Below are 26,515 nucleotides of genomic sequence, written 5' to 3'. Positions count from 1 at the left end.
GTTCAGCATAATTTGCACTCTTATTGCCGCGCTCTCGCTGTTTGAGCTTTTTTTATTATTATTTTATTTTTTCCTTACCCTGAAAACTAGTTTGCCATTTCAAAGCAAAAGGGAACTACTGACAAAATATGAAGGTGTTTTATCCTCTACTTAAATCGTAACTCTCTTTCAAATATTTACTCTGTTTTTTGGGGAGGGTCCTAGTTTGATCACGCATGGAGGCAAGCACAACCTCAAAGAAATAAAAGTTGAGTCTGCAGTTTCCTAGAGAAGTTTTAAAACTTCACATTGGAGCACAGTGTTTCTTGCTGACATTAATTGGGCGGCGAATTAACTTTCTCTTCCCCTTCTGCTTTGTTTCTGCTTGCAGTGACAGTGGTGTTGTTTGCAGCTTTGAGACGGCAGCGGAAAAAAGAACCTTTGATCATATCCAAAGAGGACATCAGAGACAACATTGTCAGTTACAACGACGAAGGTGGTGGAGAGGAGGACACCCAGGCCTTTGATATCGGCACCCTGAGGAATCCTGAAGCCATAGAGGACAGCAAATTACGCAGGGACATCGTGCCTGAGGCCCTTTTTCTCCCCCGACGGACTCCAGCAGCTCGTGACAACACGGACGTTCGGGATTTCATTAACCAAAGGTTAAAGGAGAATGACACGGACCCCACCGCCCCGCCCTATGACTCCTTGGCCACCTACGCCTACGAGGGCACCGGTTCAGTGGCCAATTCGCTGAGCTCGCTGGAGTCAGTGACCACGGATGGAGACCAGGACTACGACTACCTTAGTGACTGGGGCCCTCGGTTCAAAAAGCTCGCAGACATGTACGGAGGCGTGGACAGTGACAAAGACTCCTAATGCGTTGCCTTTTTCATTTTCCAGTACCACACCGAAATAGGTGAAGTGGCTCTTTCTCTCTACTTTATCCACCGCTCCGTGAAGGGTTCTCTGTTCTACCCGTTCCAAACGTCAATGGCTGCAGTCCGTGTGGATCCAATGTTAGAGACTTTTTTCTAGTACACTTTTATGAGCTTCCAAAAGGCAAATGTTTATTTTTTAGCGCATCCAGTTAACCATGTCAGTCAGCCCAACAGGGCCCCTGCTGGAGGAGAGCACCAGGAGTGGTATTTTCCCTTGTTCTCTTAGGGCAAGTTCGAAACATGCTCAGTATCCCCTGGCCTCCCTGCTACACTCCATTGATTCAGGTCAGCGGGCTGCTCTGGCTGTACATTTCACATGCTAATGGGATGAGGGACTGTGCTTTAATGATAAAAAATATAGTTTTAGTAAGAGAAATGAGGGAGAAACAACTGTGAAGTTGGTCCTGGTATATCAGCTCACAAGGAGATAATGAACTATATATATGGGTGTGTATTATGGGTGTGTCCTAACGAATTCAAAATGGCATTTGCCAGCCCTGTTTTTTCTTCGAGAACTTTATCTGGCACCAATGACTATTCAAAACATCAAATCCACCAACATTTTATGATTCTTGTTCCTCTTTTGGACTAGAAGCAAACTAAATGGTAACATTCAAAAACAACAAACAAAATGTAATACCTCATTCCTTGACACTAACTCATAATTTGTTATATATTAAGCTTGCAAAAGTTTGCCCTTGTACCATACAAAGAGAAAGGGAAAACAGCTAATGATGTTAAACAAAGGAAATATTTAGCATATTTTAAAGTTCGGGCCACCAAATGTACCACAGATCACTTAAAATTATTTCAACCATCAGTAGGCTAATTACAAATAAGTCTAATTGTTTAAAATTCTTGAAGGAACTTTTCTGAGACAAATTTTAACTCCTTGTCTGTAGTTGTTGTCAGTATTATTCCAATATACTTGAAAGTAGCAGCGTGAAGTACAATAATTCATATTCTTCAGATACTTCGTACACAATTAAGTTGCATTAGTAAAGATAGATTAAATAAAACTCAAATCCCGCCCTCAGAGTTTAATGGGGAAAGAGAGCCAGCCACACTTGAACTTGAAACCCTGTCCTTCACATCTGGAAACATTTATATATTTATATGACATGATAGATATAGATATATTATTGAGATCATAGTGAAAAACTACATAGTACATGTTTGGAAGACGCTTACGAAAGGAAAAATTTGATTCCCTTTAATAAGAGTGTTTAAGATTATATCAAAATGATAGTTGACTTTCAAAAGCATTAATATTTTTTCATTGTTTTTAACTTTGTTGCTACAGCAACCTTGCCATCCTTGTCTTTGAACTAATGATAAAGTAATGGTTTCAAACTACAACAGAAAAGTAATGTACAATCCATCCAATCTATTATTTCTCTAATTATGCAATTAGCATCATAGTTATTATCCAGAGGACCCAACTGAACTGAACTAATCCTTTTGGCAGGTTCAAATCATTTATTTCATATGGCTGTTCTAATGATTTGTATCATTAGAATCTTATGTTGTGCAGTCATCAGAAATTTCCAAAGTACTGTAACGAAAACATCGTTGTTTTGAAAACTTAAAAAAAAAAAAAAGCAAACCCAGGCTCTGTGTGTGTATATATATATATATATATAAAAATATATATTATGTACTTAAGAATATGCTGACTTCAATTATTAGTCTTAGGGATTTATTTTCAATTAATGTTAATTTTCTACAGATAATGTTATTTCCATTTGGGGATACTGTCATATAGTACATACTTTCTATTTGGAAACATACAGTTGTTAAGTTTAAATAGGTGTATTACCCAGGAAGTAAAGACGGCACCTTTAAAATAAGAGAAATGTAGTCTTTTGGGTTACCCAGTTAGAGTGAAAAAGTTTTACAACCATATTCTTCCTTGTGTTTCCTGAATGGTTTCCTATTTTGTAATGGACTTCCCTGTGTACTAACAAGTATTTCATGTTTTCAGGGTTTTCTTTTGTTAGTTCTTCATACATACACACACACACACACACACACACACACACACACACACACAGGAATGCAAACAAAATACCACAGGAGGGTTTCAGTATAATGAATATCATAGTCACAGTTAAGTGTTGAAAAAAGATAGCTTAGTAAAGTTAATTAGTAAGAACTAGTTATTTATAGCAATAGAACACCACCTTAATCACATGACTTACTGTAAAATTAAAGAGCTCTCTGTCCTTACATTTCATGTCATGTAATAAATTCTATCAAGAAAGATAGCCTATAAAAAGAAAGATATCATCAAAAGTCTTCCTTTTGAACTTTTGGGTTAATTGGAATGTCTGAGGGTCGACACTAGCAACTTCCAATGTTTAAGGGTGAGGTTTATTCTCTCCTCATAAGTGAAAGTAAGTAGTTCTGTACTGGAATATTTGAGATATAATTGGCAGGGTATATTATCCCACCTTGAAGATGGTATGGTGGGCCAAGAACAAGTTAATATGACTAAATATTGAAATAACTGCTTAATCTCTTACCACAAAACCTGATGATGAATCTCTAAGAAATTGGATAATTTAAGACTAGAGCTGAATATTTAGTACCACGGTCCTGTAAGTATTTTACTATAATTAATACTGTCTGATGTCATGGAAATAATGAGAGCCATACTTCCATGATTCCGTATGGGTCTCCCTTCCTTCCCACCAAGATATTGCATTAAGGACCCCGGTCAATATGAATGATTACTAGAGAAAAAAACCAGTCTTCAGCTCAGTTTTCACAAAGTCTCTGTCCTGATATTAGATGTTAGTGACAAGAAGGATGGAAGGAAAGTGGGAAGAGGTAAAATTTAATACTTGCTTTAGTCATTATGAAACTAAAATTCCTTAATTATAAGCAGATCACTTTTGTGGATTTCTTCAAGGACTTTGAAGCCCTTCTAAAAATTTTTTCCCCTCCATTCAAAGGGGAGAGTTTCTTCAAACCACTGAGATATTCCCTAAAATAAGCTGGGATTTTTTAAAATGTTAAACTATCATGCATAAGTTTACAACCCCTTCACTTCACAGCCACTTTCTGCTGAAAGGCATAAACATTTGTCCCCAAATAAAAAATGAAATCAAATGGGAGAAAAGAAAAGATGATTCCATGGAACCATAAGACAGGGGCTCTGGGCACAATAAATAAATGTTTTTTACAGAGCTTTCTTAGCTTTACAGCTTAGTTGTATAAAGGGAGTTTCAGATACAAATTGACTTCATTTTCAAATGAAACAAAACCTGGCAATTCAATTTTAACTCATTAAAAAAAAAAATTCTGGCTTAGTGTTCATTTTGAGCTCCAAAAAAGTTGTACAAAAATTTCTTAAAAGTTGAATCTCTATCTTAGAAACATCCAAATTTTATGAATCCAAATTAACTTTAGAAAGTTTCTATTACTTCCATTTCTGAGTGTATAAATGTTAGATGTCCTGATTTGCTGAGCAATACCTTCCATCAAATGCTTTGCCTTGAAATGGGTATTTCATTGGAGATAATAATGTATAAACTATGAATTAAGAATTCCTCAATTCTACATACTTGAGGACCACAGAAGAATGCAGCTGAAAGGGAAGAACAGAGTTGATTCTTGGGCACAAACTAAGTATTTAAATCAGGCACACCTAAATTCATTTTCCCCAGGAACCAAACCACCAAATCAATTTTCTTACCCCAGTCACCCGTTTTAAAGCAATATAATTACTTTGGAAGAACTCTCTAGAAAGTCATGATCTCCCCCCTTCGCACTATTTTGAAAGGTATCCTCTAAAAAGGGTCATTTTTGTGTAATTTTATTTTTTATGATTTCCTCTAGATGAAATCTTTTTTGAATTGTCACAGAGGATTAAACAGTCAAACATTTATATGTTAACACTAAAATTCAGCCCCCTCTATCAGATTATAAGAGTGGAGAGATCAAGACTTAGTGTATGGATCTTCAGGAAAATGAACTATTTTCCAAAGTCTGACAAGCAGCTTTCTTTTCCAGAGAATACAGAATTACAGCATGGTCTCCTTAAAAGTTCAGTGACTATTACGTTTGCAGCATTTTTAATCTCCCTTTGGCATCTTTATGGAATAGTTTTCTAAAGGGGCAATTCTCTACTAAAAAACATCAGACCCTGATCATATTCAGTGGGCAGAGGAATACCTTCTTAGAAAGGAAATACAGTGACTCACATACTTGTTAAAAGTTAATAAAGAGATAGCTCATTTTTAAAGCCAGAAGTTTATGGCCTCTGCATCGTCAATTTAATTTAAGCATTGCTGAGACAATCTTTAATCTACTCCCCATTTTGTAATACCTTATTTATGATGCATTTTCATTTTTTAATTTGGGGGGAACGTTAGCCCAACAGAGCCAGCAGATGAAAGTGCCAAAAGGAGGCCAAATGGAAACAAAGCCTATTACCCACTGTATTTCAGACAGGACTGAGGCACTTAGCCTGAGAGCCACTGGGTTATTAGATTAATTTCAAAAGAGCTTTTACAAGTTGCTTAATTCCATTTTTTTTTTTTAAACCCATGAACCACAAACTCAAATTTCTCTTCAAATGGGGTTAATTTGATAAATGAGGCATGGACCCAGCGTTGTGGAAAAAGCATTCCGCTATAATGAGATCTTGGTCTTTCTTGCGAGACTATGTTATTTATGTAAATATGTCTAGAGGCACCTTCTATAAGCTTTTAGTTTTCTATGATCTATTAGTTTAGTGTTTATTAAGGAATCAAATGTATAGAATTGCTAAGGCATTCAGGCAGAATGCTGCGTAGCAAAGCAGCCAATCTGCTCAGAAGAAACGTAGGAACGCTTCAAAACCATCGTATTGTTTTGTTTGTGATTCTTTTCATTGCTTTGAAAGTAAACTGCGTAAGAATAGGCCTTATAATAAATGCTACGTGCGTCTTCAGTAGTACCAAGCTAAGGCAATTTGGCATTCTCCTACTGTGATTTGTGATTTTAAACCCAGAAAATAAAAGCTTTTTGGTATTGATTGTTTTTAATTAAAAATACTCCCAAGTATAAATTGAAGCTGATTCCACCCTTGAAGATTTCCTGGCTGTACTGCTCAGTCTTAAGGTTTTTCTCAGCATCGCCTGTATCCCTGGCGATGAAAACACCTGACAGAAACCACCACTGCTCAGCTCTCATCAACATTTCTAGTTGGGGAGATTTTCATAACTTCACAGTTTACATGAGAAAGTTTCCTGTATTCGAAGGAGAGATAAGACGATTACCTTACAGCTCAGTGTGGCCAGGCCTTTTGTGGTAGTCAAATGGCAAAGGCGTGCTCCTTGAAATGGCTTCTTTTACTTTCCTTTGTTTTCTTAGATGTATACATTTGAAAAGAATGCAATTTAAAAAGTGATTTCTCACAAAGAGTAAATATGCCTTTTGCAAATCAATTTTTGTAACAAGTTATTTATATGATATTACTTAATAAACTGTTTTTTTCTAACTCGGTTTTTTCAATTCTCTCAAACTATTGTTTTTAATCAGAGATTTCAAAAAAAATGTACATGCTGATAACACCCTTTATCTTTCCAAATCTGCTGTTTGAACCTCTCAAATAGCTAACTAAAGCCAGCTTGTTATACAATAATTAGCTTGTAAACAATAGTTTCTCCCAGCCAGCGATATACATCATTGGTGCTGCCCTGCAGACTTCTTACTGCTGGGGCATCAAGAATTTTACTGTTATTTATGGAATTGCTGTATTAAGAAGAAAGCTGTTTTTCCTCATGGTAATTGCTTTAGATAAAAAAAGACAGTTCTGTATTTTTGCCCATCCCAAATCTCCATCCTTTATTTTGCTCCCATAGAAAAAAATGCCTATGGATCTCTGATTTAAAAAAGAAAAAGAAAAAGCAAGAGCCAGACCAGAGGGAAATAAGGATAAAATCCTTCCAGCATTCTGATACTATGAGTAAATAAAATGCTTTTAGCATATTCAGAGCTATAATATTTCATATGCTTGTTCTCTTTTAAGCTGCCTCCTATTTCCACAGAGGCTGTTTCATAATTTTTTAACTGAGAGAATTCATAGCTTTGCAGAGGAGATTTTTCATTTATTCATTCATTTGTTCAGTAGCGGGCAATCCAATGTGTGCCATGAAATATTTGACAGTAAGTCAAATAGATATATTTTCCCTCCTCTCCAGAAGCTCATGGTCCAGGAGGAAGGGCTGCCATAAACTCCTAGCTATAGCATCCAACAGAGGGTGGTGGGAAGATGCCTTCAGAGAGACAGAGATGCAAGTGTTCATAAGAAGGAGAAACTGTTTCTGCCCAGGTGGAGGAGGGCGTGGGAGGTTTAGAAATTCATAGGATTGAGATAAAGGGAGATGAGAAATCAAAAAGAATAGCAGGGGAAAAAAAGAAGAGAGAGAGATGTTTAAGCAATGCCCCTCATCTCAGCTGAGATTCCCTGAAGTAGACTACGCTTGGAAAAGTCACACGGCATAAGAACACTGAGGCTCGGTAATACCATAGCAGCTGATTTTTGTCGTTGTTTCTTGTGGGGTTTTTGCCATTGGGTTTAAAGTTAACTTGGTGGGAACCAGAAACCCATGGGAAGGAATGATGGTATTGGAAATAGACGTTTTTGAAGGATATGTCCGTTGCCAGGTAGTATTCACCATGTGCTAGAGCTAACCCTTGTCCTGTGTCCCCAGCTCTTCGTGACCCCTAGGCAAGCAGAGTCAGCAGGATCTAGGAAACTTCCCTGAACTAATGGTAGCGTAGGCAGGAAGGGCAATGTGCTGTCTCAAGGACCCAGTTCAGGAAGAAGTTTCCTTCAAACGTTTAGACAGGCTAAGCCATTTCCCATCACCAAGACACACCACTTCCCATAACAGTTATTAGTATATATTAGAGTAATTCACTCTAGCTGCTGCAACAGAGAAAACCCAAAATCTCCATAAAGTTTGTCTCACTCTTACGGTGTTCAGAGTGGTTGTGAGCCTTTCTCCTTGTAGCTATGCCTTTTGGAGCACACTGCTTCCAAGGTTTAACACGGCAGGGGAGAAGAGTTTGCTGGGTGATCATACGAGATGTTTCTAAGGGGGCAGGGCCTACTCATTGCTTATACCGCTTCCGCTCACATCTCATTGGCCAGAACTCAGTCGTATGGCTCCACACTAACTGGACAGGGGCCAGGAGATGTAGACAGACACAAACATGTGTATCTGGTGATACTCTCTGGTGAGTGTCACTTACATGGAAGATACACTTAATATGTTATCTACCACTTACAGGTTCATCTCTGTCAATCTTGCAATATCATTCCCAAATCCCTCCAATTTCAGTCATCTTAATAAGCCACATCTCATAACAATCGTGAGGTTGTTATCGAAAGAGCAAGTTGGAAATCATCCACAAATTCAACCTTCAACTGGAAAACCCCTTTAAAAAAGCGATTTGCTACCATCCCTCATCTCAAGGCCCATGGTAGATATTTCTAATCAACTGACTCATAGATCTCCCAGATATAGCCTTAGAACCCCTAACATGAATGCCACAGCAGAACGATAGAATTTGGCCCACCTGCTATTCCAAACCTAAGAGATTAAGTTCGCCAGTGAAAGACTAGTTTTCTTTCATTCTCAGTTTTGTTGACTACCCACCATTGATACTTGGGAAGAGCATGCCGATCCTGAGGTTGTCCAAAATTTGGAATAATTTAGGAAGCTAAAAGGCTCAGTCTGCCATTATAATTAGCCCACATCTTTATTTCATAAATCCGAAACAACAAGCGTGTGTCTCTTTGTTGGAACAGTTCAGATACTAATTTCAGCTTGGGGGATGCATCTCCCCTCAGTAACACTCCTGAGCTTCTTTTTTTTTTTTTTTTTTTAAAGTTTAGAAGCAGGCTCATAGCGGAGGAGCCTGATGTGGGGCTCGATCCCAGAACTCCGGGATCACGCCCTGAGCCGAAGGCAGAGTGCTTAACCACTGTGCCACCCAGGCGCCCCCACTCCTGAGCTTCTGCATTCATTCTGCAAAAATCATTTGAGAACCTCTGATGGTCCAGGCATGAACAGAGGTGATAGGGATATAGGAGCAAAAAGACAGATATACTCCCTGCTCTATACATACCCTTCTCTCAAGGACTGCCACGAATTAATCTCCCATTATTAATCTTAGTTTGCCTGACTAAACATTTTGTACTGAATGACACCCTGATTCTTTAGATCGCTTTTCTAGGTCTCATATTTCTGAATTCAATACTTTTCTAAATATGCTATGAATAGATATGGCTCTTTAAAAGAAGTAGATTGTCTCCTACTTCTGTCTATAATATACTTATTCCTTTTTTTAAATGTCTCTCGACATATTAGATCATCTTTATTGCTTCCTGGGCCATTTAGTCTCAAAAACTAAACTTTTAATGGCAAATATGTCTTGTTTGCACATTGGTAAGAAAATGTCTCCTTATAGTCAGTAAAGGATAGGTTTTATTAAAGCTTTTAACTTTGCTTAGCTGCCTGATAATAATGCCTTACTTTTATATAGCACTTTAGAAATAACTGTTACATATATGACTTAATATAACTCTCACAAAAGCCCTGCACAATAGGCTAGATCATTCCCATTACACAAACAAACAAAGTGGGGTCATTTGTCCTGAGGTCCCATCACAGGAATTAGAATTAAAATCACTTTTTTAACCCAGGCGCTGCAAGCCCACCACTGAACCCTACATTTTCCTCTTTGTATACATAGTCCGATCTCATCCATTTGAGAGAAATATTTATTGGGAGGGAAAAAGGATTCTTTTTCCCTTTATACAAATTTAGATGAGGTTGGATTCTGCTGATGGCTGTAGCCTCAAAGGCCTTCCTATCTATAAGATCAGTCCAAATGCTCTGTGAAGGAAAAAAAAAGCCTGAAAAGCAAAACTTGTGCCTATTTACCCCAATTTATCCAACTGATTTCAATTGTAAAATTAGAACAGTATTCCCAAAGAAAAGTATTCCCAAGAAATAGAAAATTCCACTCAAGACAGCAAGAGATGTAGGTGCTTATGTGATAATAATCTTGACAACATCTGACATTTCGGACATCAAATTGTGCTAAGCCCTCTGTAGGGTAGCAATACCCTATAACAGAACAGGGAGAAGGCAAGGAATGAGGACTTCCTGTTGCTCCTTAAGCAATTCATGTTCCATAACTGAAGCAGGACCTGAGGAGGAAGGAGGGGAACTTCTGGCCACTGGCACTCATTAAATCCTGGTACCCTCCTCAGCAACATGGTGTTTGTGATATCCCCAGAAAATCCAGCTGCCCAGTAAAGTGGTGTTTATGTGGCAGAGCAGAAGCTACAAATCTTTGCTTGTAAACTACAAGTTATGTATGTTCCATATTTTTCTATAACGGAGCTTAATTTCTGTTTTGAACCTGGATTCCTGCGAGCAACAGAAAGTCAACCTTAGTCATTTAAGGTTTCTTTCCACAAGCCCTCCTGCCTGATATTACAGCTAATTCTAAGAGGCTGAGGTGACATAAAGAGTTGGGGTAGCAGGAATAGGAGGCAGTCAGAGCTTAAAGCCAAGTTGCTCAGGGAGCTGGGGAGAGTGGATGGAATCCAGAAAAAAACAGGGGAATTCTCTTAGCCCTCCCAGTTGGTCCTCCCACCCATCACAAAATGGGGAAGCTGAAGTTTATGGATCAGAAATGTTTCTTTGTTATTGTCATTATTTCTCATTCTCAGAAGGTCAGTATCAAAAGCTTAAGAAAGACACCTGATTCTCTCCTGACTTATGGCTGCAGCAGAGATTCAGAAAGAGCTGAACGTTACCTCAGAATGTCACTATTTCAAATTTAATGCGTGTTTATAACACTGTTTTCTTTGGCTTTACTGTCTCAAGCATTACAAAAAGTAGTCACTGATACTATTAAACTACATTAAATAATATGTTAAGACTGAGCCAGTCTTCAGTGATTTCTGAATATCTACATGATGAGAACATTCCTACCTACTTTATATGTAAAATGTTTTTTCTTTATCATAAATCAAGAGGATCATGACAAAGTGTTTTTTGATTTGTGAAACAATTACATGAAAAATCTCGCAAAGTTACAAAAATTAAACCACTGTTGAATATATATTTAACAAATAATTTATATTGAAAACTATAAACGTGTTAAATCCAGACTGTTTGGTTCCCTTTGGATCCAAAGAAATATATCTACCTTAAAAGAATTTGACAAAATGACATCAAAATTCAAATGATAGCTCTCGGGTGAGAAAGGTTGAGCGGCTGATTGATTCTTGCATTAAGACTTGAGCTGGGCCTCCAAAGGAGTACGGGAACCTACAGCAAAGTCATGGGCTGCTTCTCTAAAATGCAAATTCCCCTTCCCACTCCAGGAACAATGAGGGCTATTTTATGTACTCCCCTGGCCGCAGGCCATTCCAAACTTTGGAGGCTCCATCTTCATTATAGGAAACATATTATAATGTACCCACATTTTATGGGGTAAAAGGAATCCAATTTCAGTTTACTAGTTTACAAAATATTGTTATATACACCATTAGACTTTTATTGTTTGGGGGGGTTGTTTTTTTGTTTGAAATTTTCTTCTGTATTTTGAAGTCTCCCTTTTTAAAATTTGCGTTTTTGGGGGCTATAGCTCATCTGAGATCAAATAGGTCCTCTGTGTATTGTGCCTAATGTATTCAAAGACATCCTAAAGTGGAGATGGGATTTGGGAATCAGCATTTACAGCAAGTTCCCCAGCGATTTTTATACACACCCAAATTCGAGACAGACGTGAAGCTACCGCAGTAACAAAGGCAAAGGCAAACTCAAGGAACTGCAGGTAGATCAGTTTGACTAGCACAGAAGGCTCTGGAAGGGATGAAGAGAGATGTAAGTTCTAATATTCTTGCACATCCCTTTCAATTTTCCTTTACCTACTGGATGTCAAGCGTGTACTTGTCTAGCAAATGATAAAGGAATTAACACAGGTGCCCTCCCCAGAAAAGTTTGCAAGTTTCCAGTTAAAATACCAGAAGTGGTTCATATATACCTATTTAAAACCTCAGGTGACCCTCTCTACTCCCCCCACCTTTTTTTCCAGAACTTTTCTGGCTACTTTCCCTGCATATGTCAGTCAATAAGTAAATAACTGAAATCCCTCTAGAGTTGATTCACCAGTCTTCCCAAGCATTTGCTTCTATTTCTCTCTTCTTAAAGTCAGCTGTTATTCTATGAGCCTCAGCTGGGGAGCACCTCCTCTCCCAGGGCCCAATCAGAGTTCCACTTCAATTAGCTTAATTGGAAGAAGATACAACCAAATTTCCAATTAAAGTTCTAAAGGAGCTATTAGAACAGCTATTTTTGTCTTTTCAGAGAAAGCTCTCCTAATAGTCATTTTTTAAAAGGTAAAAATCCTTAAAGGAGAAAAGGTGAGCATAATCAGATCAATTACCACCGCTAATCATTTCTGGAAGTAAAGTTGGGTCTTTTCACTTAGGCAATTTGGAAATAAGCCACCTGTTCATTCTTTTATTAATTTTAATTATTATTAAATTAATTTATGTATGTTGTCCAAAATGCCAAACAGTTCTAGAAAGGTTACAGCATAAACTTACCACTCGATCCCATTCCCTTACCCAGAGGTAATCCCCTTCAACTTTCTCAGATAGTTCTTCTAGTATTTACTCCCTCATTTCTAAATAATGCTCACATTAAGTTAAATCATAAGAAATGGTCATTTTTGTGGGTAAAAAGTGGTAATAACAACCTCAGAGGGTTCAAACTAATGCTACTATTTCTTGGGTTTACAGTTTTGAACATTGTCTACTGACTCCCTGCTATGGAGAATAAAAATTTAGATTTACAACAGCCTGTGTGTGTAGACGTACACATGCTCACACACTTATGCTCACTTCTTCCCCGTCCTTCCAATATAGTTACAGTACAATTAGCAATTAAGAGTGTACATTTACCCCACGTAAATATTGCTCACAGATGAGCCTATACTGTACTATAACTTAACTTTCTTTCTCATTCAATTTTTTCCTGAAATTCATAATTCCCTCTTTTTTTAAAAACTTGCTTGATGTTCTACATACTTGTCATAATTCAGTCACAAATTTCCTGACATGATTCTAAAATTCCTCTCAACCCTGTAATCTCCAGTACTTTTCTGTTGCTTGCAATATCACTCCAGAAATTCTCCATCTCTCTGATGTCATGAATAATTTCTTAAAACACTTTCTTCTGCTGTCTGCTGCTTATCTCTATTTTTCTGAATTTCATTTCAATGTTTGCTTTGATCTTTTCTTCCACATTAAAAGTCTTCCTCAAATGTCTAGTGATTGTTAGCTGTCTGTTCATACTTAATGGGGAGGTCCTGAAAAGCTAATTAGAAGCTCTGTGTGTCGGCTGGTAGGCCTTACCACAGGGTCATTGAAGGACACTGATGGTTTCACCAGAGCACCCAGATGTCAGCGTTTGTAAATCTTTTGTCTTGGATCAGTTTCCACTGAAAGGATACTCGATCTCCTCCCTGGAGGTCCAATCCTGGCTGCCACTATTCAGAGAGATTTACATGGGGAAGGAATTGGGAGGATCAAAATGTTTATAATCTAGATTTTCACTTAATCCATCTTGAGGGACAGTTCTTCCCCCAGCTCTCAACTGGTTGTCGCTGTTCCTGAGTGCATAATCTCTTTGATTCATCTTTTCTAGAGAGTAAATTTCCTGCTGCCTTCTTCTGGGATGGGGAAAAAATAGTGAAGAAAAGTCACCTGGATATGCAGGGTAGGAAGAGGATCTGGGGTCCACCTGCTCCCGATCCAGATTTACAGTCAGTCTGTTTTCAGCCACACCCACACCCTGGCAATCAGAGGTCCCCAGCACCTCTGATTCCTGACCTTCCTGAGGTCATTATGAATCAGCTTGCTTCTTATCGGATTTCCACCCTGTGCTAGAAATTAGGCTTCAATTTCTCTCCATTCTGCCAGGTAAGTTGCCACTCATTTATCTTCCTTTCATCTTTTTGAAGGTTTTTTTTTTAGTGTTTTTCCTATATTCATTCAATCAGTGAATATGAATAAATATTTATTGTGATAAATATTTGGGACCACAACTTTGAACATGAACAATTTGGGGTTTATAGTATAGCAGAAAAGGGATAAATAAGCAGTTGTAATAAAATGCAATGATACAAGTATGGAGGGGTAGGGATACTATAAACCATGGCTTCTGAGAGGAATGAATGATGATGCTAAACAGGGAAAAAGAGTCAGTTATGAGATGAAACAACCACACAAAATGGACAGCGCATGAGAGGACTCAAAATGGACAGAGGCCATGGTACATTTAGGTAACTTTTAAATGTTGGTATGGTTGGAGCTCCATGCGAAGGAGAAGCACACTGAGACAAGAAAGGCAAGGAGAGCGGAGGCCAGGTCATGAAGAGCAGAACAAGACATTGTGAAGAGTTTGGATTTTATTCTGTAATGGAAGCCATGATAAGACTTAGAAAAGGGGAGCGATAAGCTTTTCTTTTGAAAGCTACCTCCAGCTCTAGTGTGGAGAAAGCCTTGAAAGGCAGATGGAGCTACGAGCAAGCAGACACAATAGAAGATTAGTGTGGTCCTTCCGACAGGAGGTGGAAACAGCTGGTGTTGGCACTGGGATAATAGTGATTTTATGTTTACATCCATGGACTCTTGAGAGATTTAGAATGATTTTGCTGCCTGACTGGATTGCGGGCCATCCCTACATGTTTCCAGACTGTGCATGTATGTGGCTTGTGATACCATCACTGACAAGGTCCCATAAACAAAAAGGATTTGAAGGAAGACAATCTGTTCAATATAAGCATGCTAAGTTTAAGGTATTCATGTGACATTCGAGAGAAGTCAAGCAGCAGTTGAATATATAAATCTGAAGTTTAAGAAAAGCAATTTGAGATACGGATGTCACTTTGAGAGCCAGCTGTATATAAGTAAAAATTTCAAGGTAGAAGTGGATGAGATTGTGCAGGGAAAGTCTGCTGACTGTGAAGGAAAGACAGACAAGACAAAATCTATCAGAACACCAGCAATTAAGGGATAAACAAAAATAAAAGAACCTGCTATGTAGGCTGAGAAATATTTTCTCAAGTAGTAGGAGAAAATTAGGGGAGTTGGTATATCCAATTTAGGGAAGGATTATAATAAAATGTTTATATATATATATATATATATATAAAATGTTACCCAGGGATTAACTAGATAAGAACTGACAAGTTTCCAATGGACATAGAGAAAAAGAAGGAGTAGACGACCTTGGATACAGCAGTTGCAGTGGAGATGGGACATTAGCCAGGTTGTTGGGTAAGGCTGTGAAGTCCCAAACTTTACCAACTCACTCCAGAAATTAAGAAGTAATGAGAGAGTATAATGGTAAGGATGTGAGGTACCGGTAAGATGACAGATTTGGGGTCAGGAGCTTCTAGAGTTTCTGCAGAGAATAGGGGAAAGAGATGACTAAAAAGAGAAAGCTTTCCAGGTAGCATTAAGGACCAAGTTGTTCAAGACCATGAATTTGTAGTTGCTCCAGTCTCTAGCCTGATGCGATTAAAATTTGAACCATCTCCTTTTTTCCAAAAGCCTAAAAGATGTGATATAAAGCCATTCACCTTTCCATCAAACTTGTAAGCTACATAGAAAATTTAGGGAAATAGTAATACTGTATTTTACAGAACAATTCAGTGACATATTCAACAGTGTTAAAATTTCAGTCTCTTGACAATCTACTTCAGAGTTTGGAAGACCATGTTTTTTCAGAGAAAAAACCTTTAAATGATTCTCTTAAACAATCTTTTTGATTATTCTTGCTCCCTTAGTTTCAAAGGCTATTCAATAGGTCCTTAGAGAATGAGCAGCTTCCTATAAATGGCAAAATCCCCCTTCTAATCTTGGGATCCCAATGTTGCACCACACTGACAGCTTTTGTTTTAAATCTGTATGATTATCTCGGAAAACAGATGACCTCTATAATCAAGTAAGGCTTATCTCATTTCACTTGGAAATTTTTTAAAGCATTGGTGCTCAGATTATTCTCAATCAAATTTGGTTTAGGTTTACTTCCATCATAAAAGAGACTTTTTAAGATTCTCCTTTGTTGTTGGTGAGTAATATATAATGTATCTTTGGGGGGGCAAGGTTATTAAAGGTATGCCTGGTCATGTTATTACGGTACATAAAGAATAATTTTCAACATCATTTACAATACGTAATCAGTCCTCTTAGTTTCTGCCTCATTGGTAAAGCCCTCTAGGAAATGATATGCACGGTCAATACGATACGTTATATGTCTTTGTTACCACATCAGTGTACCTGCTGCGTTATGTACACAGTAGGCTCCCAATGAATATTTACTGAATACCTGAGTGAGTGAATTTTTATATCTTTCAAGAAGAGTTACTCTTTAATATCTATTCTTCAGGAATATCAAGCCGTGTCTAAAAGTAATCAAGTATGACAACTGTAATATTTTCCTAAGCTTTTGTACCTTAAATTTTACATGCTTTCACATTCACTTTCAGATAGCAAGTGCATAAAGCATCTTTTTCATGTTTGCAATGATCCCACATCGTCAAGATTCTCAGAGTTGGGCTATCACACACATTGACCTTGAAATCCCTGGATACAATGTTGGACGGTGACTCAGGAAAAGACATTAGATTTTTTAAAATGTTGAATATTGCAGCTGGTCCTCTTAATAAAGAGAAAAGAGGTTGAATACCTGGGGGACAAGAGTTATACATACACTGAAAGGCAACGCTCATCTCTTCTGAATACATGATAATGGCGAGGAGAATGGTGCTGAGCAAGCAGAATGTTCAGGATATTAGTGTGGACCATGGGAAAATGCTGCACAATCAATGCTGATGGAAAAAAGTCTCATCTAGCAGCTTTGAAAATACTTTTTTGAAATTTCAAAAATAGGTTATTTTTTTAAAAGATTTGGGATGAAAATTGTTTCTGAATTTGAGGCCCTTTGTGAAAAGAAAACATTGTTTTCTGAATTTTGCTACTTGTGTCTGTTGGTCTATTGGAGTGTGACAAGGAGAAACAACTGAGGCACTATGCCAGAAAATTCAGGTCAGGAAAAAAGATGTTTTAAATCACTGGTTTAGATAAAAATAATGGTTTTCCAAAGGAGCATTAATGAAATGGATAACTTTTTACATGCAAAAGTACTTTGTTCTAAGTTTACTCTCAACATTCCAAACATCCAAGACATTTAATGTGGGTTTTGCTTTCAGCAAACTCTCCTACTAACTTCTCTTTGTTTCTGCATCCATTTATTCAATTGTTTCTAAAAGCATTTGTCATGCACCTGCTCCATGCAAAGTTCTTTAGAAAGCCAGGTCAGAAATACAAAGAGAGTAGGATTCTTGTTTATCCTGAAAGAGTTGTTAAATATTTTCATGCTGGGAATGGCTCAGCATTGTTCATTAAAAATGGTTGTATATACTCTCACCAGTTAGAAGAAAAAATTACTTGATACCTCTAGCTATTTTACCTATAATGGATGCTTTTCTAACTAGTCTGTTAGGTGGCTTGAGTTAATAAACTCCCAAGGAGAAATTAATAGGCTATCTTTCCATTTGTAGAATTGGATACATTGAATCATGCTTCTAAGTATTTCAAAGTCTTTTACTTTGCATTATTTTGCTTAGAGGGAGGAAACAAAAAGGTTGACAAAAAGTATTCTTCCCATCTGTAGTAAAATTTTTAAGAGGCTAATAGTCCAAACCACTAGTGTCCCTCCTTTATCATTTGAATTACTAATTCCTCTCACAGAATTAGAGGAAAAATTATGACAAAAAAATAAATATTTAAGCATTTCTTATTGGTGTAAAGTAGCATTTGATGTAACTATCATTTGGGAGTACAATCATTTGATATGTATTTTTTATTGCTAACTTTTTCTATATTTTCTTTGGAGGAAAGCTTTGTATTTTTTTTTTTTAGATACTTTTCAAATTTGGGAGGAAAACAGTACACCGTAAGTGTGTTAATAGAGCAGTGTTTTTATTATAACTTTCATAGTATTCATTTGATTAAACAAAATTATGTTACCAACAAATCTGCATCAAATATTTTTCTCAAGTATCAAAATAACTTGTAATTAAGGAGCATACTTAATTATCAGAGTTCATCATCTTTTGAGAATGCATGTTATATCTGTAAAACCTATGATAATAAAACATATGAACAAAAATACATGATATAAAACGCTGCATTTTTAAAATTGGTTTGAAATTTTTTTGAATTGTCTATTGTGAATTAGATACTCACTAGAAATAGAAAAAAAATGAATGACTTTAAAATGCTAATAAGCCGGCTGGATAAACAAACAGGCAAACCAATGAAGACAGGGCAGTGTTCTTGTGGACACCTGTTGAGATGCGTGCCCAGCCTTGATTGGCTGAGGACTGACAATCCTACCCCAGCACGGCTGGGGTCTGCTGGCCACAGTTGGTTAGACATTTGCTTTTGGTAGCTCCAGCTTTGTTTCTGTTACTTACAGAGTTACACAGTTTTGTTTTTATTATTTTGCATAGAGTGAGGAAAGTAAAAGTGTTGCTTTTGTTTCTGTTAACCAAACAAAATGTTACTAAGAAAACTGATAAAAGTGGTGGTTTGTGGTGCAAACTGTAGGTAATGGTCAGATCACAGAGCACTCTGCTCAAACAGCAATATACTGAGAGCAGAGGGAAGTCCGTCCTGTCTTGCCACCTGCAACATGGCTGAAGAGTAGAAGCTGGCTAGGGCAGATCACGTCCAAAGCACCACAGGTGGGACAAAGACTGCAAACTACCAACTACCAAAGCAATAAGAGCTCCACAAGGGGGCCTGCCTACTCCCCAGTGTTCCCTCGGCATGAAGGAAACCAGCCAAGACCTTCACATCACACCCCTTTTCATTCCGCTCTTTAGCCACTTACACAGGTGGAAGGCTACCCCTTCAGGCTAAAGAACCAGCCTCGAGTGAAAACACAAGGGATGGCCACAGCAGCCGACCATCCTGTCTTATGCTAAGTACCCCGCTCCATGGTGCTCGTGAGGACCTTCTTCAAGGGAAGGTGACTCGTTTTGCCTACCACAGCAGGCCATGCCTTGGTGGGCCTGAATTACCAGTCCTCTCCATTCCCTTATAACCCACACAAACCCATTCAAGGCCATTTCAGCGGCACCTAATACATCAGAACCATCATCCCTTTGTGGTAACCTTTCCCAACTCTCTCTAGACTCAAACTAGCATTATGCGAAAAGCCTTGTTCTTCCCTATCATTAGACATTCATCAGGTAAAGCCTGTAAACCCCAATGTCTACAAAATCAAATTTCAGTGAGAAGAGGTGGAGGAGTGATTAGGCCATCTTTCCCAACACCTCTGTGTTGTGTCCACAAATATCCCCATCTCTGCTCCAAAGCTGGTCATCCCCTAAGACGACAACAGAGGTCGAGTTATGCTCTCAGACCGGGACTAGACCCTGTCAGATACACATCTGCGTGACCCTGGTCTGAATCTAGGGTCTCTCTGCCTGTTGTGAAAGTGGTTGTCAGAATCTGTGTGTGAGGAAGGGCAGAAAGTCCCTGTGAAGGCATCGAACTATCTAATGAAGAAGACTCTGTGAAAGGAGTGTCCATATCTAACTCATAAAACACTTTCTGGAAGGGATGATGTTCGAATTGAGTTTTAAGGATGAATAGCAATTTTCCAGAAAGAATTGGCAGTAGTCTTCCAAGCATGGAGGGTGCAAAAATATGCCTCACTGTAGCGAAGGTGAGTAATTTAGTATGACTACAGCCAATGATAAGTGTGGGAGAAATTCAAGCTGGTAATACTGTGCCAAGGAGTTTGAATTTTCATCTGGAAGCTATAAGAGGTCCTTAATGGAGTTGAAGTAGAAAAGTTATGTAGTCAAATTAGGGATTCGAAAAACCTCAAAATAAGAGCAAGGTAGAGAATTGAGTACAGCCCGGAGTTAGGAGGTTACTATACTAATTTAGTCAAGAAGTAATGAAGGCTAAGAGAATAGATCATAAAAGTTCTCACCACAAGAAAAAAAGAAGTGTAACTATGTGTGGGGATGGATGTTAATCAGACTTATTGTGGTGATCATTTGCCAATATATATAAATACCGAATCACTATGTTGCATGCCTGAAACTAATATAATGTAATATGTCAATTATATCTCAATAAAAAAATAAAATTTAAAAATAAAATTTAAAAAAATTTAAAATTTAAAAAGTTCACTCTCAGTGAGAATGAAAACTGGAGGAAATATTTTGGATGTACACGTGACAGAACCTGTTGCCTAAGAGTGAGGAACAGGAAGAAGTGGGGGCTCAGACGACTACCAGCTTTTTCTGGTCTGGCGACCATGAGGACAATGGTCAGGAAGGGAGGAAGAGAGTTATATCCTGGTTTAGTCACTCTTTGCAAAAGCACTGCAGTATTCCTTTACCTCTTCCCATACAGAATTTATCATCATATTTTTCTCTGAAACATATTAAGCTAGTGAATGATGTTTATATATTAGTTTTCCATTGCTGTGTAAAAATTATTACAGGCTAGGTGACTTGAAACACCACTTATTAGCTCAGGGTTTTGTAAAGTCAGAGTCTGGCATGGCGAGGGCACCCGGGTGGCTCAGTCGATTAGGTGTCTGCCTTCGGCTCAGGTCCTGTTCCCAGGGTCCTGGGATCAGGCAGCATCATCTGTCATCCCAGCTCCCTGCTCAGCAGGGTGTCTGCTTGTTCCTCTGCCTCTGCCCCTCCCCCAACTTGTGCATGCTCTCTCTCTCTTTCACGCTCTCTCACATAAATAAATAAAATCTTTATTTATTTTATATATATATAAAATATATAAAAATATATAAAATATATATATAAAAGAAGTCTGGCATGGCATGGTTCTCAGCTCAGGGTCTCACAAGGCTGAAATCAGGTGTCAGTTGGGCTGGGCTCTTATACGGAAGCTCTGGGGAAGAATGTGCTTCCAAGTTCATTCAGGTTACTGGCAGAATCCAGTTCCTGTGTGGGGACTTGACATTTATTTTTATTCTCCTCAACTAATGTTGAGCCACTGATGGGAGCTGACTCCATGCACACCATAGAAATGCAGCAGGGTATGAGGGTTAAAAGTACAGGCTCTATAACCTAGGAGTAAAATTGAAACAGTACAAGTATCCTCATAAGTTTACTGAGGATTACCTGAGTTGGTATATGAAAACCATTTCAAGCAGTGCCTATCACATAGTAAGCACTCAATAAATATTGGCCATTGTTATTGTTGGTATTGTTATTTGTGGTACTATCATTCCCATTATATGCCTCCAGGACGATTCCTGGCAAGTTAATGGATTTTTTTCCTTTCCTGCCAATCCCATCTGGTGTGCAGTGCCTCCGTGTGGGATGTGGAATTGATGGTTTCAAGTAAGGGATAACTGGTGATCGCTTCAAGGCTATGGCTCCTGCTATCAGAACACTCCACAGATTGTGCATAGACTGTCAAGTGTGCATTCACTTCTGGCATCCTCCTGGAATTGGGGCCAAATGGCCCTATATTTAGAAGCAATTCTTCATACTTTGGGGTTTTATCTGTCTCCTGGTTTCATTAAAGTTGGGACTCTTTTGTTAGAATTTGTGTTGCTTTCAGTTGATATTAGAGAGTGGAGCTTAATACAATTATCTTCATGCTGCCATCTCCAAGCCGCTCTTAATATTTTTAAATCCAGAAATATTTTTAAATAAGTGAGAGAATGGTGTACCCCTCTCTTTCTCCACTGAAGCTTAAATATGGAGACATTATAAGAAGGATTTAAGAGTTAATTCAGTGTTCATAAAAGGACAGTTTATACCTTAAAATCAGTTCCTAGGGGAGATTATTAAATCTTATTCCAATTTTGTACTTGTGACTAAATATTTTTTTATTTAGAAAATGGTTTTGCATTAGAGACAGGAATGTATTTATAATATAAAATCTTGGTAAATACATTTCATGTGATTTAATTCTGTGAAATTTCGACTGACTATAAATAGATATATTTTTTATATTTCTAAATAAGTATCTATGTATGTGTCTGTGTATATATATGTGCACATGTATATGTATGTATGAATGTGGATATTCAAAAGATATATTCCAAATTATATGAATCTTGTTTCAATCCATTTTGCCGAGCACAGAGATTGAATTTTATGGATTTTACTTTCCTTTGGGGTCTGTATCCTACTCATTATGTTAATTAAACCAGTTAATGGTTATTTGTTATTGTCATGATGATGATGATGATGATGATGATCTCATATTTATAGTGTGCTAGGCACTATGTTTGTAAATTATTTCATTTTCTTTTCAAACAACCACATGAGGAAGGAGCAATTGTTATGCCTACCTCACAGATAGGGAAACTGAGGCTTAGGGGGTGAAGTCGCATGCCCAGCATCATCCAACCAGTAAGTAACAGATTTACCAAGCCACACTGGCTCACAATCCACGTTCCTAAATAATTAATGCACTAACCTACCTCCCCCTTTCTCCAGTGCTGCCTGATTAGTAATATGAACATCACAATACTCATTTTATGAGGGAGAAAAAGTAAATTTCAATTCAGTAATTTCCTCAAGGTCATCTAATTCAAAAGGAAGAGAGAAAAAAGGTGACCTTTTCACGACAGCCCTTAAAAATTAGAAATTTGAGGTTATGTGTCCCAGAATACAGAGTGAGAAACTTTTAATTGATATTTTTAAATTCATGTATAATATTTTATTTTTTATTCTTTTTAAAGATTTTATTTATTTGACACAGAGACAGAGCACAAGCAGGGGGAGGAACAGAGGGAGAAACGGACTCCCCACTGGGCAGGGAGCCCTACACGGGGTTCCATCCCAGGACACTGAGATCATGACCTTAGCCAAAGGCAGATGCTTAACCAACTAAGCTACCCAGGCGCTCCAAATTCATGTAAAAATTTTTAGACCCATTTTCCCTGTACTAAGGCAGTGGGGGAGGAAAAAACACCCTCAAGAATGTTCTTTTCCATTGGTGACCAAATCTTCCAAAGCATGAATGCGTCTTCAAAACAAATGACCACTTGGCTATTAAATGCAAGAAGAAAGAAATTGCTCTGAACAATGGTGCATATAAACTGAATTTCTGAGGTATAATAAATATGATTCTCCTTGAAGATGATTTTTTAAAAATTCAGGTTGCTGAAGTCAAAAGAGACAAATATAGCTCTTTGCTTCTATGTGCCGAGGTTAATCATAAAATGCATCTTTGTTTTAAGATCCCATGAATGTCAGAATAGGAAACCATGCAGTGTCAGTTCATAAATGGACCATTCTGTTTGAAACTTTGACAAATGACTCCCTGGCTTTGCTTCTCTTTGCTGAGGAGGGAAGTAGTGGCCTTCTGGGGCAGCTTCTTAAAGATATTTCTATGAGATTTATGTGGCACAAAGCGCTCTCAAAGACAAATCAATATATCCAAGTTGAGCATTCTAATATAATCACACTGATCAAAAAAAGCGCTTCCTCGCCACAGATCTGTCATTTCTTCCTTTCATTGTGCGAAGATGCCTAAAGGTTTTATGTCCCTGAAACAAAGCTCTGAATGACCGTCTTCAGTCACATAGGATATCAACAGAATTCCATAAAATCAGCCATCACTCTAGATGCATAATTTCCCTTGGGAAAACCATTTAAACTCAAACTTGGTGAGAGAAATATCAAAGAACAAAATTAATGGAGAAACATAGTCTTGGATTACAGCCTTATAATTACTTGTGAACCTAAATACACACACAACATTGACCTTGGGAATATTGGCAAATTGTCAATTCCATAGGGTTGTACAAACAATGATCTCATTGCTCCACACTATTTCTGAGGGAAGACTTACAGATGCCTTGGTTCTTACCAGGTCTTATCTTAAACCAGTTCTGGATGATACACAACCTAGCAACCCTCCCCCTACTGGGAACCAGCCGTTGAGCTTCACTGCCCTGCTTTTTCTTTAATGAAACTAAACAGTGCCCTGATTAAAATTTTCTTAGTTCTTAGTATTGAAATGAATGGAGTGAGGGAAAAATAGAAAGAATCTGTCTCAAAATTGTGTATGAGACTGTATTTAAGAAAGAAGACAAGAAAAGGGCAGTTGATAGAGTTTTAGAGGGTCAACAAGTACCATTCTCTCTCTGTTTCTGGCTGAATTGTAACCCCCTTATGCCTAAAATTCTTATGTTGAAGCCCTAACCCCCAGTACCTCAGTATGTGACTTTATTTGGAGATAGGGCCTTTAAAGGGGTATTTAAATTAAAATTAGGTCATTAGAGTGGGCCCTAATCCAATATGACTGTTTTCGTATAAGAAGAGGAAATTTAGACACAGCAACTACAGAGGGAAGACCAGGAGAAGACAGAGAGAAAACAGCCATCTACAAGCTAAGGAGAAAGGCCTCAACCTGCCAACAACTTGATCTTGAACTTCCAGCCTCCAGAAATGTGAGAGAGTAAATTTCTGTTGTTGAAGACACCCAGTCTGTGATACTTTGTTAGAATAGCCCTAGCAAGCTAAGACATTCTGCTCCAGAGCTCTGAACCAACTTACCAACAAGAGACGGGAAACAGAGATGGGATGAAAGCTATATTACTGATAAAACTGATTTAAGAATGTGGCTTTGGATCGGTAGTCAAGAGAGCCTGCATTGAAACCAAACATATCAGATGCAGGAGCTGACAAAGCACCGTCTGGATGGGCAGACAGATCTGAAAGAAAGAGGACACAGAACCAGTTAGGCAGAAGGAGGATGCCCTGTGAAGGAGTAAGGTATTGGAGAGAGGTTGGGGGTGTTCCTTTTTCCTCTGGATGGGGCAGTGCAACTCCCTCCTCTCTATGGAAATGTGAGAAGTGAAAAATAAGTGTCTCCATACTCCCACTTCAAGCTGATCTCAAGCTTTATTTCGTCTGTACTTCAAAAAGAAGCGAAGTCATCTCTGGTCATCTTCATTTGGAAATACCATATGCAACTAAAAGGCCACAAAATGAAATCTCACTTTGCCCCCCTTCAATATGCTCATCTTCCTATAGTTTTCTTGAGGAACGACATCATTGTACAACCACAGGCCCAAGGCAGTCACCTGGGTTTATCTCACTATCTCTTTCTTTCTGTCTACCTGTAGTCTTGTGGATTCCTCTTCTTAAACAGCGCTTAAATCTGTTTCCCCCGCTCCAACCTCATGGTCAATGTTTTGGTACATCTCATCACCTTCCCTCTGGATTCCTGCCCAATCTCCTTTTTTTTTTTTTTTTTAAGATTTATGTATTTATTAGAGAGAGCACGAATCAGGGCAGGGGCAGAGGGAGAGGTGGAGAAAAAGAGAAGCAGACTCCCCACCAAGGGCGGAGCCCAAAGGCGGGCTCGATCTCACCACCCTAAGATCATGACCTGAGCCGAAATCAGGAGTCAGATGCTTAACCAGCTGAGACACCCAGATGCCCCCCAGTCTAATCTCTTTAACTGGCCTCTCCACCATGTGCCATTCTCCTACATTGTCACCAGAGTGAACCTTCTAAAACCCCAATCTCACCACAACAGGTCATAAATTCAAATCTTTCAAGCTCCTTATGCAGTCACTAGGAAATCTGCCTGATCTGGTTTCCTCTACATCTCTGTCAAGCCAGAGCCAGAGGCAGTCAGAATCCAGAGCCCATCATGAATCGGGGACACCAGGCTTTGATGATGAAGAAAGGGAAGACAAGTTTTGCACATAGTCACAAGAGAGTCCCACTGTTAGTGAGAACAAAACCCCAGGCCTGCCTCTGCCCCTCTCACCCATTCCTCCCAGGGGAAGAAGAAGGACCTACTGTTGAATAAAAGAAATGGGCCAGTATGTCTCTCTCTTCCCTCTGGGACCTGGGGTAAGTCTTTATCCAGAGGCTCCGTCCCTGAGGGAGAAAACGTGCATCCCAAGCACTGACAGGTAAGTCAGTCAGTTTTAATTCTCACGGGCAACATAAGCAAGTCCATTTGACCCTCACACTGAGCTTCATTCCCATACAGTTTTCTCAGCACTGGAGATAATATTTTGATCTCCATCTACTGAGTCTAGACTTGCAAATCTGAACATTCTTAGGGAAAAAATGGATGTCATTCTAACCCACTCAAACCCCAACACTTCTGAAGACTCGTGATTCTGCCCCTGGGTTATGGCTCTGTGATGTTAAGAGCTAATGAATCGACACAGTAAAAAAAGGTCAGAGTTAACTACTTTTGCTCATAAAAGAGGTAAATTGTAGCAGAGGGGACCTTTGCTTTTCAAGCAATTAAGGATCTGCTGGGGGCGGGGCAGCAGGCAGTCTTGTGGCTCCCTCCTTGGGGAGCTTGGTGCTCAGCAAAACGTTTCGTGGTTTTGAGTCTCCATTTTCAGAAACAATACCACTGTCTTGCTATCACAGTGACATCAGAGCTCTGTGTCACTACTAGTCCTCCTCCTTTAGCCCTTTACAACTCATTCATTAGCAAGTCATGAAGAGCC

At 38.5% G+C, this 26,515-nt stretch overlaps 1 protein-coding gene across 2 annotated transcripts in view; it reads left to right on the top strand.

The window, feature by feature from the left end:
• Positions 1–2,571, top strand: part of CDH6 (cadherin 6) — a 120,347-nt gene extending 117,776 nt beyond the window's left edge. For both annotated transcript variants that reach the window (XM_008692676.1, XM_040630524.1), the window contains exon 12: positions 371–2,571. In XM_008692676.1, coding sequence (XP_008690898.1) covers positions 371–861 — 491 coding nt within the window. In that variant the 3' untranslated portion in view covers positions 862–2,571. The remainder of the gene's footprint in view (positions 1–370) is intronic.
• Positions 2,572–26,515: the final 23,944 nt, after the last annotated feature.

Source organism: Ursus maritimus, unplaced genomic scaffold (assembly GCF_017311325.1).
Source record: "Ursus maritimus isolate PB19 unplaced genomic scaffold, ASM1731132v1 scaffold_15, whole genome shotgun sequence".
NCBI lineage: Eukaryota > Metazoa > Chordata > Mammalia > Carnivora > Ursidae > Ursus > Ursus maritimus.
This window is presented reverse-complemented; position numbering and strand designations above follow the sequence as displayed.